Here is a 14,316-nt window from a genome sequence, read left to right on the forward strand (position 1 = left end):
AGCAGCAACAGCAGCAGCAGCAGCAGGCGTGGCTGACAGAGCGTTTCTGGCCCACGCACAGCCACTGCAAGCCGCCGCAGGCGGCCCGTAGGGAATAGGGTTTAGGGTTTGGGGTTTAGGGTTTAGGGTTTAGGGTTTGGGGTTGCTGCTGAGGGTTTAGGGTTTAGCTTTGAAGCGCACTTCATCTTTCCGTCAGCCATCCCACCCAAAAGACCAGCCGTAGGGGTTAGGGTTTAGGGTTTAGGATTGGTGGCTTAGGGTTTAGGGTTTAGGATTTAGGGTTTAGGGTTTAGGGTTTGCGCGCAGAGGACACGTGGCCGTTAGACGCTGCGGGGCGGGGGCAGGTGCTGGAGAGCCACGAGGGTTTGGCGCGGCTGCACTTGCTGCAGCAGCAGCAGGGAGCAACAGCAGCAGCAGCAGCAGCAGACACAAACATGCACTTTACTTGTTTGCTGCCTTTTAAGGGTTTTGTTGCTGAGCTCGATGGCCGCAAACCCAAACCCTTGCTGCGCGCTCAAATTGCCCCGGGGCAGTCCTTTGCCCAGGCACGAACCCCAAACCCTAAACCCTAAACCCTAAACCCCAAACCCTAAACCCTATTCCCTACGGGCCGCCTGCGGCGGCTTGCAGTGGCTGTGCGTGGGCCAGAAACGCTCTGTCAGCCACGCCTGCTGCTGCTGCTGCTGTTGCTGCTGCTGCTGCTGCTGTTGCTGCTGCTGTTGTTGCTGCTGCCGCTGCTGCTGTTGCTGCTGCTGCTGCAGGCTGCTATTGAGGCTATAAAGGAGCAGTTTGTGAAGCCCAGAGGAGAAGAATTGAAGTTTGCTGTTCTTGCGATTGGAGACACTCGGTCTCGGCGTCCTTAGCTGCTGCGGTGTACGTACACCTCAGCAGCTGAGGTGTACGTACACCGCAGCGACAGAACTGAGGTGTACATACACCTCAATTTTCCCCTTTTCTTTCTCCAATTAAACCCCTTTATCAACGCAACTGAGGTGTACGTACACCTCAATGTTTCATTTCACTTTCCCTTTCATTTAAATTTCTTCAGCGCCTCAACTGAGGTGTACGTACACCGGAATTCAGCTGTACGTACACCCCAATTCTAGTTAACTTTCATTTCCAACTCCGAAATTTCTTTCGGCCAGTTTTCTGAATTTTTGAAATAAGAATAAATAGTTTTTAATAAATAATAGTACTTTGCCTTTTATTAGCATTAAAGAAAGTATTTAAATATTTATTTTTTTAAATATTAAAAATTCTAATACTCAGCAAGCCAGTGTAATAATAATAAATAGTAATATTGTTATTATTAATAAATGCATTTAAATGTTATTGTCATTCATTGCTCACTGAACAAGAATAAGAAGAGTTTAATATAAAATAATAATAACAATAATAATAATAATAACCGAAAATTAACAACGATAATAACTTAGTAATAATAACAATGATAATAATAATAACAATAATAATAATAATAATGGAAGCACTAATGACAAAAGTAATGTTAAAAGTACTTAATATAAAACAAAAGAAAAGTGTTTACTACAAAATAATATTAAAAGTAATACAGTTCGTTTTTGGCGACGAAATAAATCTTTTAAAAACGCATGCAAAGCGTTCAGGTGTATGTACACTGCAGACTTTTGCTGAGAAAAATGAAAAACAAAAAGAAAAAAGAAGTAAATGCATTTAAAGTGAAGGCGCGTTGCATGCAATGAATTAGAAATGAATTTAATTCATTTAATTCAAATTTTCCAAAAAAATGTTTTTCGAATATGCCAGCGATGAGCTGTGGGGCCTCAGGTGTACGTACACCTCAGCAGCAGCAGCAGCAAAACTCAGAGCGCCAAATTTTTCCAGAAAACTTTAAACTAAAAGTTCCAACTTTTTCATTTAATGAATTTCTTTCTGTTTGTCATTTATGCGAATTTCTTTTAACTACGCACTCTAAACCCGAAAACCCTAAACCCTAAACCCTAAACCCTAAAGTCATCCATCCCCACCCAGCCCTGGGCTTCAAACAAAAAGAGAAAAAGATAAAATAATAAAGAGACAAAATAAAAGGCAAAGAAAAGTGAGAAAGTGGGACAAAAGGGATAAATGAATAAACAAAATGAAAAAAAAAAAAAAAAAAGAAAAAAGACGCAATTGTGTTCTCAACACCATTTAGGGTTTAGCGCTTAGGGTTTGTTCAGAGTACAGAGGAGGAAGCAAAACCAATTTGCTCTGCTGCAGCAGCTGCAGCAGCAGCAGTTGCAGCAGCTGCTGCAGCTGCTGCAGCTGCGGCAGCCAGTCATTCGCAGTAAATGCAGCAGCAGCAAGTGCAGCGTCGGCAACTGCAGTAGCAGCAAATGCAGCAAAACCGTTGCACCGGCAGCCACCACCAAATCCCTGTAGGGCCCCACAGACAAACCCTTTCCAGGGCCCCCTGTGGGGCCCCTCTAGGCCTTAAGGGGCCCCTCAGGGGCCCCTCAGGGTCCCCTGTGGGGCCCCTCTAGGGGCCCCTATGGGGATCCTATGAAACGCCCTGTGGGGCCCCTGAAGGCCTCCCTGTGGTGCCCCCGTGGGGCCCCCTTGGGGCCCTTTTGGGGCCCCCTTTGGTCTCCCTTGGGGCCCCTTTGGGGCCTCTTTTAGGCCCTCTTGGGGCCCTTTTAAGTTCTCTTTGAGGCCCTTTGGGGGCCCCTATGGGGCCCTGAAAAAGCCCACAAGTCTCTATCTGGGATGTGGGGCCCCACACGCTGTGGGGCCCCACACTGCAGCAGAGGGCGCTTAATAGAAATTGGAGAGAGCTGCAGAGGCGGGGAAGAAGCTAATGTGAATTAAAAGGAGATAAAATGAATTAAAACAATAAAATAAAATGAAATAAAATAAAAAGAATAAAAAATAATGAAATAAATAAATAAAATGGAAGCAAATGTTTCATTGCATGCGCAGCAGCTGCCGCAGAGCTGCCACAGCAGCGTCTATACACCCTACGGGCACACACGCAAGCAGCACGGCCGCGCCGTCAGCAGCAGCAGCAGCAGCAGCAGCAACAGCAGCAGCAGCAACAGCAGCAGCAAATGTAGCAGCGGCTGCAACAGCAGCAGCAAATGCAGCAGCAGCAGCAACAGCACGAGCAATGGCAGGAGCATGAGCAAAAGCGGCAGCAAGAGCAGCAGCAGCAGCAACAGCAGCAGCAGCAACAGCAACAACAGCAGCAGCAGCAGCGCACGAACCCGCTTTGCGCAGAGGGTACTCGCAGGGCCTCACGTGGAACAGCAGCAGCAGCCGCTGCAGTTCTTGGCTGTCTGTACACTGAATGTCGTGCTGCAGCAGCAGCAGCAGCAGCAGCATTAGCAACAGCAGCACGAAAGCAGCATCAGCAGCACGAGTAGCAGCAGCAGCTGCACCAACGCGGCGTGCCTCGCCACAGCCAAAAGACCTCATGCGGTAGCTGCAAGTAAAGTCTAGGGTTTAGGGTTTAGGGTTTAGGGTTTAGACGAACCATCATGGTCAGCAGGCGCTGCTGCAGTGCCACTTGGCGGGCAAAAGCAGCAGCAATAGGCTCCATCAAACCGGCTGCAACAGTAGCAGCAGAAGCAGCAGCAGCAGGAACAAATTGGCAGCACAGGCAGCAGAAGCTGCAGTACCGGCAGCAGCAGCGGCAGCGAGCAAACACTTCATGCGGCGCTGCTGCTGCTGGTTCTGTTGCTGCTGCTGCTTCTGCTGCTGCTGTTGCTGCTGCTCCTTGAAAAACAGAAGAAGCTTCCGGTAATAGTTACACTCACCTATGTCAGCCATCATAGCCGCTTCATTAGGGTCTGCTGCTGCTGCTGCTGCTGCTGCTGCTGCTGCAGGTTGAGAACCAGCAGCTACGGGAGCAGCAGCAGCAGTACCAGCACTACCTGCTGCTGCTGCTGCTGCTTCTCTACACGCCTGCGTCGCCTTCTGCATCTCAGCAACTGTTTCTTCCTGAGCCCAGCAGCAGACACACTGGCAAACCTGCTGCTGTTGCTGTTGCTGCTGCTGCTGCTGCTAGTGTTGCGGTTGTGAGAGTACTGTTATTTCTGATGCTGGTATCGCTTTTGATGTTGTGCTAGTGCAGCAGCAGCTGCTGCTGCTGTCGTTAGCGTGCTGCTACTCCTGCTGAAGCTGTTGCTGCTTGTGCTGCCAGTGCTCTGTAGTCCATACTGCTGCTGCTGCTGCTGCTGCTGCTGCTATAGCTGCAGCTGCTTCGGGATTAACGCACCAGGTCACTATGCAGACACTCCAGGCGAGCCTGCTGCTGCAGCAGCCGCGAGTTGTAAGAGGCCAAGCAGCGCGCCTGCAACTGTAGCAGCAGCAGCAGCAGCAGCAGCAGCACAGCAGTCACAGCCGCAGCGCAACCCTGCAGTATGAGCTGCAGCAGCAGCAGCAGCAGCAGGTGCTGAATTCGCTGCTTGGGGAGCTGCAGCAGAAGAGAGCACCTCTTGGCCAACCGCAAGGAGCTGCCGCTACTCTTCCTTCCGCTGTTGCTGTTGCTGCTGCTGCTGCTGCTGCTGCTGCTTACCTGCGGGTCAAGAAGCAGCGTCCTCAGGTGGTCTCCCTCCAAGTACCTGAGGTGTACAGACACTCCGTACGCAGCAGCAGCAGCACTTGCTGCAGCAGCAGCACTTGCTGCAGCAGCACAGCCACAGCAGTACATCAGCAGCAGCACAGCAGCAGCGGCAGTATAGCAGCAGCAGCAGCACAGCAGCAGCAGCACAGCAGCAGCAGCAGGGTCACCTTCTGTCCCCAATGGAGGCGGTAAGACTTTGAATTATTTCATCTGCTGTTTGCTGCTGCTTCTCATAAGTCAGCAGCCGCCGCAGCAGCACGCGCAGCTGGGCCTCTAGCCCTGCAGCCCCAGAAACCCCCATTTAGGGTTTAGGGTTTAGGATTTGGAGGGGAGGCGAACGGGAGAAGGCAGCCACAGGCGCAACCATGTTTGTGCTCAATAGCAGCAGCAGCAGCAGCAAGAGCAGCTGGAGCTGCTGCAGCAGCAGCAGCAGAAAAGGCTGGATGGGCTATTCGAAACGTTACTGCTGCTGCTACTGGTGTTACTGTTTCTGCCGCTGCTGTTGTAGCTGCCGCCGCTGTTGCTGCTGCTGCTGTTGCTGCTGCTGCTGTTGCTGCTGCTGCGGTTGCTGCTGCTGTTGCTGTTGTTGCTGCTGCTGCTGTTGCTGCGGGTCAGCAGGCAAAACCGACTCGCAACACTGCGGTACTCCCCACGGCCATGTTAACCCTAAACCCTAAACCCTAAACCCTAAACCCTAAGTCACAAGAAGTGAGCTCAGGGTGTCTAAGCCTTCGACAGCACGGGCGCAAGGCTAGGGTTTAGGGTTTAGGGTCTGGGGTTGAGGGTTTATAACAAGTCGCAATTTGCTGCGGTGCAAATTCTTGTGCTGCTGGGGGGGCCGCTCTGTGGGGCCCCTCACATTGCTGCAGCAGCAGCAGCAGCAGCAACAGCAGCAGCAGCAGCAGCAGCGCACCAGTAATGACACGCTTTGCTCAAAAGCTGTAAGCGTTGCTGCCTTCTAGGGATTTGTGTGGAGGGTGTAGCCTCAAGGGTTTGCTGCTCGCTGCCGCGGAATCTAGGGTTTAGGGTTTAGGGTTTAGGGTTTAGGGTTAGGGTTTGGGCTATGAGCCCGCCTGATGAGCCTCTGAAAATAAATGGCTTATTTCAAGAAGCCTGCTGCTCACTGCAGGCAAAGAAGTCAAGGCAAGAACAGCAGCACCAGCAGTAGCAGCAGCAGCAGCGGCAGCAGCAGCAGCAGTAGCAGGATTTGGATCCAGGGCCCCCCATTCTTCTCTCCTTCTGCTCATTAACTCATTGAAAAGAGCCCAATATGAAAAATAACGCCCTTATTGAATTCTTAGCAGCAAAGTGCATTGAAGGGTTTAGGGTTTAGGGTTTAGGGTTTAGGGTTTATGTTGGCTCGTCGGCAGCCACCCAGTGTGCTGACTCACGAATTGTGCGAAAGTCGTGAGCGCCACTGCCCCTAGGGTTTAGGGTTTAGGGTTTAGGGTTTAGGGTTTAGGGCTTAGGGTTTGGCTCGCTTGCTGGCCCCACACTTCACGGAGTTCCCTTAGGCTCCGAGGTTCAGGCAGCAGCTAGGCAGCAGCAGCAGCAGCAACAGCAGCAGCAGCAGCAGCAGCAGCAGCAGCACAACCACGGACTTCCGCAGCAAGTTACTGGTGAGCTAGGGTTTAGGGTTTAGGGTTTAGGGTCAGCAAGTACTTGCCCGGGGCCTCTCTTTATACAGCCTCTGCTGTGCAGCAGCTGCTTCCAGCCACTCTGCCGGTGCTGCTGCAGACCTGCTGCTGCTGCTGTTGCAGACCTGCTGCTGCTGCTGCTGCCGTTGCTGCTGCTGCTGCAGGGATGCGCTGCGCCTCCTGCGTGCGGGCAATAGAGCAGCACCTGCTGCAGCTGGAGGGAGTGGTTGCAGCAAGCGTGTCTTTGCTGCTGGAGAAGGTAACTGTTGAGTACCGAGCAGCAGCAGCAGCGGCAGCAGCAGCAGCAGCAGCACGGGGTGGAAGGGACGCCTCCACCATAAGAGCTGATGAGCTGCAGCAGCAGCTGAGTGGGCTCGGCTACAAAGTTTTGCTGCTGTCGGACCGCCTGCTGCCCTCGCAGCAGCAGCTGCTGCAGAGAGGTGCAGCAGACGCAGCAGCAGCAGCAGCTGCTGCTGCAGCAGCAGCAGAACCAACATCAGTCCTTCATCTTTGCCCGACGGACATGGGGTGCTTCGGGGCTGCGCAGCTAGACCTGCGAGCAGCAGCAGCAGCAACCGCGGGAGAAGCAGTAGCAGCAGCAGCAGCAGCAGCAGCAGCAACACGGGCAGCAGACTATGCAGCAAGCAGCCTCTCCTGTGGGGCCCCACAGGGGCCCCCATCTGCGGGGGCCCCAAATGCTGCTGCTCTGTGGGGTGAGAAGTTTAAGTCCTTTTTGCTGTCGGTCCCGGGTGTGGAATCTGTTGCTGTTGCAGCAGACGCAGCAGCAGAAGCACCAGCAGCAGCAGCACCAGCAGCAGCAGGGGGGTTCTTCGGGGGGCTGTGCAGACGCGGGAAACCCCAGGGGCTCTGTGTAAGAATAACATATGAGAACAGGAAGCTGGGGGCCCGGCAACTGCTGCTGCTGTGCCGCAGCAGCAACTGGAAGGTCCAGTGGTCTCCCCGGGGGGAGCTGGTCTTCGGCGCAGCAGCAGCGGCAGCAGCAGAGCTGCAGCAGCAGAAGCGCCGCGTTGCTGCTGCTGCTGTTCCCGCGGCCCTCGTGGCCTTGCTGACGATGCTGCTGCCCAGCCGCTACTTGGGGCCTCTTGTGAGCAGCAAACTTTCTTGCTTCTGCTGCTGCTGCTGCTACTGCTGACTCTTTGCTGCTGCTGCTATCTCCCTTGTATTAACTCTCTTTGCTGCTGCAGCTGTTTTCTTTCGCTTGATGCCTTTGCTGCTGCTTTTGTCTTCTTTTGCTTCGAATCTTGAATCTCCCTTTGACTTGCTGCTGCTGCTGCTGCTGCTGTGCTGCTGCTGCTGCAGCAAAAGGAGTCGTTTTTGCCGGGCCTTTCTTATTTGCTGCTGCTGGTGTGTCTGCTGTCGGGCGTTGCGGTGTACGGCGCTGGGGTGTACGTACACCGCAAGGCCGTGGCTGCAGCACGGCGGGGATCAGCAGATATGTATGTTTTGATGTCTTTGGCAACAAATATATCTTTTCTTTATTCTCTTTTTGTCTCCATCATGACAGTCTTCCTCACCCTCAGCAGCAGCAGCAGCAGCAGCAGCAGCGGCAGCAGCAGCAGCGGCGGCGGCGAAAGCAGCAGCAGCAGCAGCAGCAGCTTTGTGGACCCGCCCACGTTTTTCGATACTGCTGCTGTTCTTGTTGCTGTGCTGCTGCTGGGAGAAATGCTGGAGATGAGATCAAAGAGAAGAGCTTTTGCTGCTGTTGAGAGGCTGACAGCAAGCCAGCCTTCCACTGCCATTCTCTTGGCAAACGCTGCTGCTGCTGCTGCTGCTGCTGCTGCTGCTGCTGCTGCTGCTGGGGGTGCCGGTGAAGACGCGGCCCCTGCTGCTGCTGGGGATGCTGCAGCAGAAAGAAAGGGCCATTTCGGGTCTCCGGCAATCGCAGCAACAGCAGCAGCAGCAGAAGCAGCAAACGCCTCCTCCCTGATTGCCCCTGCAGCAGAACTTGCTGCTGCTTATAAGGGAGCTTACGCTGCTGCTGCAGTGCAGCAGCTGTCGCAGCAGCAAGTTGCTGCTGTTGCTTCTCTCCCCCCTGTCTCTGTCCCCATTGAGCTGCTGCAGATTGGAGATGTTATTAGAGTCCCCTTGGGAGCTGCAGTTCCCGCAGATGGCCTGCAGCTAAACAAGGTGCTGCTGCTGCTGCTGCTGCTGCTGCTGCTGCTGCTGCTGCTGCTGCTGGTGGAAGTTTGAGGGCGCTGGGGGTGGTGCTGCTTCTTTGCGTGGTTTCAGCTGCACTGCGTCTGCGTCACAGCACTTGCTGCTGCTGCTGCTGCTGCTGCAGACACTGCTTGAAGATGTACTGCTGCTGCTGCTGCTGCTGCTGCTGCAGGATACTGTGTCTGTAAATGAGTCCCTGCTGACGGGGGAGAGCCACGCTGTAGCGAAGGGCCCGGGGGAGACAGTCTTGGGGGGTTCTTTTGTTGTTGCAGCAGCAGCAGGTGCAGCAGCAGCAGCAGCAGCAGGCAGCAGCAGCAGCAGCAGCAGCAGTTCCACGAGGAGCCGGCGACTGGACGGCGCTGCAGGGCCTACAGCAGCAGCAGCATCCGCTGCAGCAGCTTCTGCTGCTGCTGCTGCTGAAGCAGGCACTGCTTTGCTGCTGCAGGTGCAGGAACTTGGCAGCAGCTCCGCCTTGGGCCAAGTGCAGCAGCTAGTGACTCTCTCCGGCAGCAGCAAACCGCAGCAGCCGCAGCTGCTAGACAAAGTAACAGCGTGAGATGATGCAACTGCTGCAGCTGCTGCTGCTACTGCTGCTGCTGCTGCTTAGGTTCCGCTTGCAGCTGACGGTCACTCCGCTGCAGCTGCTGCTGCTGCTGCTGCTCTGCTGCTGCCGCTTTCCGGCCCCTGGACTATCCCGCCGCTGCTGCGTTGCCGGCGAAGCCCGAGGGTTTAGGGTTTAGGGTTTAGGGTTTGCGCTGCTGCTGGGCGCAGGTGGTTCGTGCCGCTGGTGCTGCTGCTGGCTGCAGCAACGTTCTGCGTGTGGGCCTTTTTGCTGCTAGCTGGGATCGTCTCCCCGATCCCACTCCTCCCGATCCCCAAAAAGGTTTTTCTCCAAAACCCCACAACTTCCAAACTCCTACTGTCTCTACAGTTCGCCGTTGCAGTCCTTTCCGTCGCCTGCCCCTGTGCCCTCAGTAAGACCCTCAACAACCCCCCTTGGGGGCCCCCCGGGGGCCCCCTGGGGGCCCCCGGGGGGCCCCCAGGGGGCCCTAGGGAGCCCTGAAAGGGCCCCGGAGGGGCCCCAAAGGGGCCTCCCTGGGGCCCCACGCGGCTGTTTGGGGGGCCCCCTTAATGGACTTGTGGGGCCCCACAGGGGCCCCTGGGTACTGTGGGGCCCCCGAGGGGCCCCTGTGGGGCCCCCCAGGGGTTTCTTTTTTGCATCTTTGTTTTCGTTTGTCTCTTTTGTGGAAGTCCAACTTCGGGGGAGCTCACTGGTGTTCGAAATTTACCTCGAGTGCTGCTGTTTGTGCTGCTGCTGCTGCTGCTGCTGCTGCTGCTGCTGCTGCTGCTGCTGCAGGCCTCGCAGCCCCCACAGCGCAGGCGGTGGCGAACGGCGTGGCTTCGCGTTTTGGCCTTTTGGTGAAGAGCAGCGCAGCTTATGCTGCTGCTGTTAATTTGAAACAATTCATTTTCGATAAAACTGGAACCATCACCACAGGTGCTGCTGCTGCTGCTGCTGTTGCTGCTGCTGCTGCTGCTGCTGCTGCTGAGGATGCTGCTGCTGCTCAGGATGCTGCTACTGCTGAGGCTGCTGCTTCTGAGGGTGCTGCTGCTGCCGCTGAGGATGCTGCTGCTGCCGCTGCTGCTGCTGCTGAGGCTGCTGCTGCTGGGGTTGCTGCCTGAGCTGCTGATGCTGCTGCTGGGGTTTCTGCTTGAGCTGCTGCTGTTGCTGCGGATGCTGCTGCTGGGTTCCTGGCTGAGCTGCTGCTGCTGCGAACGCTGCTGATGGGGCTGTCGCTGCTGCTGCACGGAGCCACTTTCCACTAGACGCTGCAGCAGGAACAGGAGCAGCAGCTGCAGCAGCAAGAGCAGCAGAAGCAACAGCAGCAACAACGGAAGACTCTGTGTTTGTGCTTTCTCTTTTTAGGGACATTTGAGGTTGTCCGAGCAGCAATAGCGGTAGAGACAGTGCAGCAGCTGCCCGAGCCTGTGCAACATTTGCTGCACCGCCTGCAGCAGCAGCAGCAGCAGCAGCAGCAGCAGCAAGAGTCCACAGTTGAAAACAAATCCGAGCCGCTTCCAATCGACTGGATATCAGGTACCTTTGACCCAAACTCAGATGAGTCGCAGCAGCAGCAGGAACAAGAGCAGCAGCAGCAAGAGGAGCAGCAGCAGCAACAGCAGCAACTGACTGGCCTCTTCTGGTGGCTTCTGGGAGTCGCGGAAATGAACAGCGAACACCCAGTGGGGAAAGCCCTTTTTAAAGCTGCAGCGCAACTTGAAGGCAAGCTGCTGCTGCTGCTGCTGCTGCTACTGCTGCTGCTGCTGCTGCTGCTTTTCCTCTAGCTGTTGCTGACTCTTTTCTGTTTACGGAAAGCTGCAAAGTGTGCACGCGGCGGAGCAGCCAAGCTGCAGCAGCAGCAGCTGCTGCTGCTGCTTATGCAGTGTGGTCCAACCAGCCAAGTTGAACGCCTGCTGCTACTGATTTGCTGCTGCTGCTGACTTCCTGTTGCTGCTGCTGCTGCTGCAGGAGTTCCTGCGCTGCGGGCCCCCGATTCGTTCACGAGCCTGCCTGGGCGGGGGCTTCGCTGCAGCATCGACTCCGTGGAGGTGATGGTTTGTGCTGCTGCTGCTGCTGCTTCTGCTGCTGCTTCCCCACTGCAGCAGGAGCAGCAGCAGCAGAATGGGTGCAGCAGCGCCCTCTGCTGCTGCTCCAGCTGCTGCTGCAAAGTTGGGGGCCCCAATTGCGGCTGTGTGCGGGAAAGAGTTGAGGGCCTTTCTGTGCTAAGCGGCAGCTTGCAGGTGAGCAGCAGCAGCAGCAGCAGCAGCAGCAGCAAAACGAGAAATTGAATTTAAAAAGAATTCAATTTTAAATTGAACTAGTTGAAACACAAGAGAAATCCAAACAGAAGCCTTCAGCTCTTTGGCCACTTCCTTGCTTCTTAATTTTGGCCCTATAAGGGCCAGGGAGGCCTCGTTGCTGCAGATGCAGACACAGCAGCAGCTGCAGCAGCAGCAGCAGCTGCTGATGATGCTGCTGTTTGTTCCGAATTGTCTGTTTGTTTTTGTCCTTTTGTGTCATCTGTTGCTTCTTTTTTATTCCATCATTTCCCTTTTTGTTTGTTTCTTTCTTTTTCTCATAAGCTTTCTATTTTGTTTCCTTTTCTCTTTTATTTCTTTTCTCTGCTGCAGCAGCAGCAGCAGCACCTGCTGCTGCTGCTGCTGCTCTTTTTAAACTTTGTCTTGTTCAAATGCTGCTGCGCTGCTGCATGCAGGCGTGGGCCGAAGAAAGGCAAAAAGAAGGCAGCACTGTAGTCGTGCTGCAGGCAGCAGGGCTAATCTTAGGTGAGGGTTTAGGGTTTAGAGTTTAGGGTTTAGGGTTTAGGGGATACGGGGTATGGTTTAGGGGTTAGGGATAAGGGTTTAGAGTGTAGGGTTTAGGGTTTAGGGTTTTATTATGGCTGGCTATACTTCTATCTCTTTTTATGTGTCTCTTTGGTTTTCTCTTCTCATTTCTGCTGGTGCTGCTGCTGCTGCTGCTGCTGCTGTTACTGCCGTGATTTCTTTTCCCCCTTTGCTGCTGCTGCTGCTACCGGTTGTCTTCTCTGTCCCTCCCAAACTCCTTTTCTGTTTCTTTTTTTTAATTCTTTCATTTATTTTATATATTTTATTTATTTCTTCCTTTTTACTTTTTTTTACTTTTTTATTTTCACTTTTGCTGCAGGCTGCGTGGCCCTGGCCGACGGGCTGCAGCAGGAAGCTCCTGCTGTTGTTGCTGCGCTGCAGCAGCGGGGGATTGAAGTATGGCTGTGCACTGGCGACTCTGCTGCTGCTGCTGCTGCTGCTGCTGTTGGCATTCAGCAGCAAAACGTCCTCGCCGAAGTTTTGCCCAAACAAAAAGCAGCAGTTGTCCTCAACCTCAGGCGCCAGCAGACGGGTAAGCCTTTCCAGCAGCAGCAGCAGCAGCAGCAGCTGCTGCTGCTGCTGCAGCTGCAGCAGCATCAGCTGCAGAAGCATCAGCTGCTGCAGCAGAATTGGCATCAGAAACAGCAGCTCCATCATCAGCAGCAGCGGGAGCAGTAGAAGTAGAAATTGCGGCAGCAGTAGCAGCAGTAGCAGTAATACCAGCAGCAGCAGCAGCAGCAGCAAATAAGTGGCCAAATAATCTTCCAATACCGAATTAAATAAAAAACTGGAATTAAAATGTTTTTAATTTTAGTACTTTCAGAAAGCCCATCTCTGTGCACGACTGAGGAAGGCCAAAGCTTGAAAATAAAAAAAATAAAAATAAAAATAAAAATGGAGAATTAAATAGCCAAATAACCCCTCAAAAGAACTGCAAAAAGGCCAAACGTGCAAATTAATATTCAAAAAGGTTTTTAAATTAAAAAAAATGAACTTTTCGAAATTCTAAAATGACTTTTGCAATCTTCAGGAGTTCCTTCTGTGGGCATGATTGGCGATGGGCTAAATGACGCGCCAGCTTTAGCAGCAAGTGACATTTCCTTTTCTTTCGGAGCTTCGGCAGCAGCAGCAGCAGCAGCAGCAGCAGCTTCCGTCGTCGTCGCCAACCAGGAGTCCGTGCACACAGAGCTAGCTGCGTAGCTAGCTGGCTAGCTAGCTAGCTAGCTAGCTAGCTGGGTGATGGGGAGCCAGCTAGCTAGCTAGCTAGCTATCTAGCTAGCTAGCTAGCTGAGCATACAGCTAGCTAGCTAGCTATCTAGCTAGCTAGCTAGCTTGGCATATAGCTAGCTATCTAGCTAGCTAGCTAGCTAGCTGGGCATATAGCTAGCTGGCTAGCTAGCCAGCTAGCTGGCTGTTTAGCTAGCTAGCTGGGCGACTAGCCATCCAACTAGCTGGGTAGCTAGCCAGATAGCTTTCTGGGTAGCCAGCTAGCTGGGTAGCTAGCTAGATAGTTGGGTAGCTAGCTAGCTAGCTGGGTAGCTAGCTAATTGGTTGTGTAGCTAGCTAGCCTGTCACGTGGCTAGCTAGCTAGCTAGCTAACTGCATGGTGCGTAGCCAGATAACGATGTGGCTAGCCAGCTAGCTAGCTAGCTAATCAGGCGGTGGGTAACCGGGCAGCTAACTAGCTGTTGCTGCTGCTGCTGCTGCTGTTGCTGCTGCTGCTGCTGCAGCTTGCGGAGCATAGTGTGCTTTTTGGAACTTGCTGCTGCACTGCAAAACACCATAAGGGCCTGTTTGGTGTGGGCTTGCTGCTTCAACTTTCTGGGGCTGCCAGCAGCAGCAGGTTTGCTGCTGCTGCTGCTGCCCTCGCGGCAGCTCGTTTTGTCTCCTCCTGTTGCTGCTGCACTCATGGCCCTCAGCTCCCTCCTCGTCATACACACTGCTTCCTTGCTCAGGTGAGGGTTTAGGGTTTAGGGTTTTGGGTTTGGGGTTCTTTCTGCTGCGGCGCGAGCGGGCGGAGGCGCGCAGGGTTTAGGGTTTAGGGTTTGGGGTTTGGGTGCGCAGGTACTTTCGGCCAAAGACGTTCCCCGTGGGCGGGGAGCAGCAGCAGCAGCAGCAGCAGCTTGCTGCAGCAGATGTTTCTTCGCTGGAGCTGCTGCGGCGCCACGTGCGCGTTTTGCTGCGGGGGCCCCGCAGCCCAAGAACGCGGCGGCTGGAAGCAGCAGAAAGACTTGCTGCTGGGGCCCATTTAACTGAGCCTCTTTTAGAAGACAGCCCCGCCTAAAGCAGCAGCAGCAGCAGCAGCAGCAGCAGCAATAGGCGCTCCTGCTGCAGCGGCGGGAAACGCACTTGCTGCAGCAGCGAGGGGTGCTGCGCCCGCCAGGGCGGAGGGAGCCGCTGCTGCTGGACCAGCGGGAGCTGCTGCTGCAGCCGATGCTGCAGCAGCAGCAGCAGCAGAAGCAGCAGAAGCAGCAGCAGGAGCTGCTGCTGCTTCTGTATGTTTTTTTTGCGCGG

General features: G+C 54.3%; 2 protein-coding genes across 2 annotated transcripts; one reads left to right on the top strand and one right to left on the bottom strand.

Moving 5' to 3' along the window:
• Positions 1 to 2,922: 2,922 nt before the first annotated feature.
• Positions 2,923 to 4,883, bottom strand: ETH_00033445 (uncharacterized protein; the record flags this gene model as incomplete). Its single annotated transcript, XM_013377870.1, has 7 exons — positions 2,923 to 2,975; positions 3,222 to 3,312; positions 3,491 to 3,564; positions 3,774 to 3,957; positions 4,235 to 4,315; positions 4,535 to 4,580; positions 4,750 to 4,883. 7 exons carry the CDS (start codon positions 4,881 to 4,883, stop codon positions 2,923 to 2,925), a joined length of 663 nt encoding a protein of 220 aa, XP_013233324.1.
• Positions 4,884 to 6,385: 1,502 nt separating this feature from the next.
• Positions 6,386 to 14,086, top strand: ETH_00033450 (copper-transporting ATPase, putative; the record flags this gene model as incomplete). The annotated part of the gene is made up of 11 exons (XM_013377871.1): positions 6,386 to 7,324; positions 7,540 to 8,367; positions 8,570 to 8,949; positions 9,169 to 9,371; positions 9,755 to 9,895; positions 10,325 to 10,641; positions 11,673 to 11,742; positions 12,122 to 12,334; positions 12,833 to 12,974; positions 13,533 to 13,757; positions 13,867 to 14,086. The coding sequence occupies 11 exons, from the start codon at positions 6,386 to 6,388 to the stop codon at positions 14,084 to 14,086; spliced, it is 3,678 nt and encodes a 1,225-aa protein (XP_013233325.1).
• Positions 14,087 to 14,316: the final 230 nt, after the last annotated feature.

The sequence above is a fragment of the Eimeria tenella genome, genomic scaffold (assembly GCF_000499545.2).
Source record: "Eimeria tenella Houghton genomic scaffold, Eth_scaff64, whole genome shotgun sequence".
Classification (NCBI taxonomy): Eukaryota; Apicomplexa; class Conoidasida; order Eucoccidiorida; family Eimeriidae; genus Eimeria; species Eimeria tenella.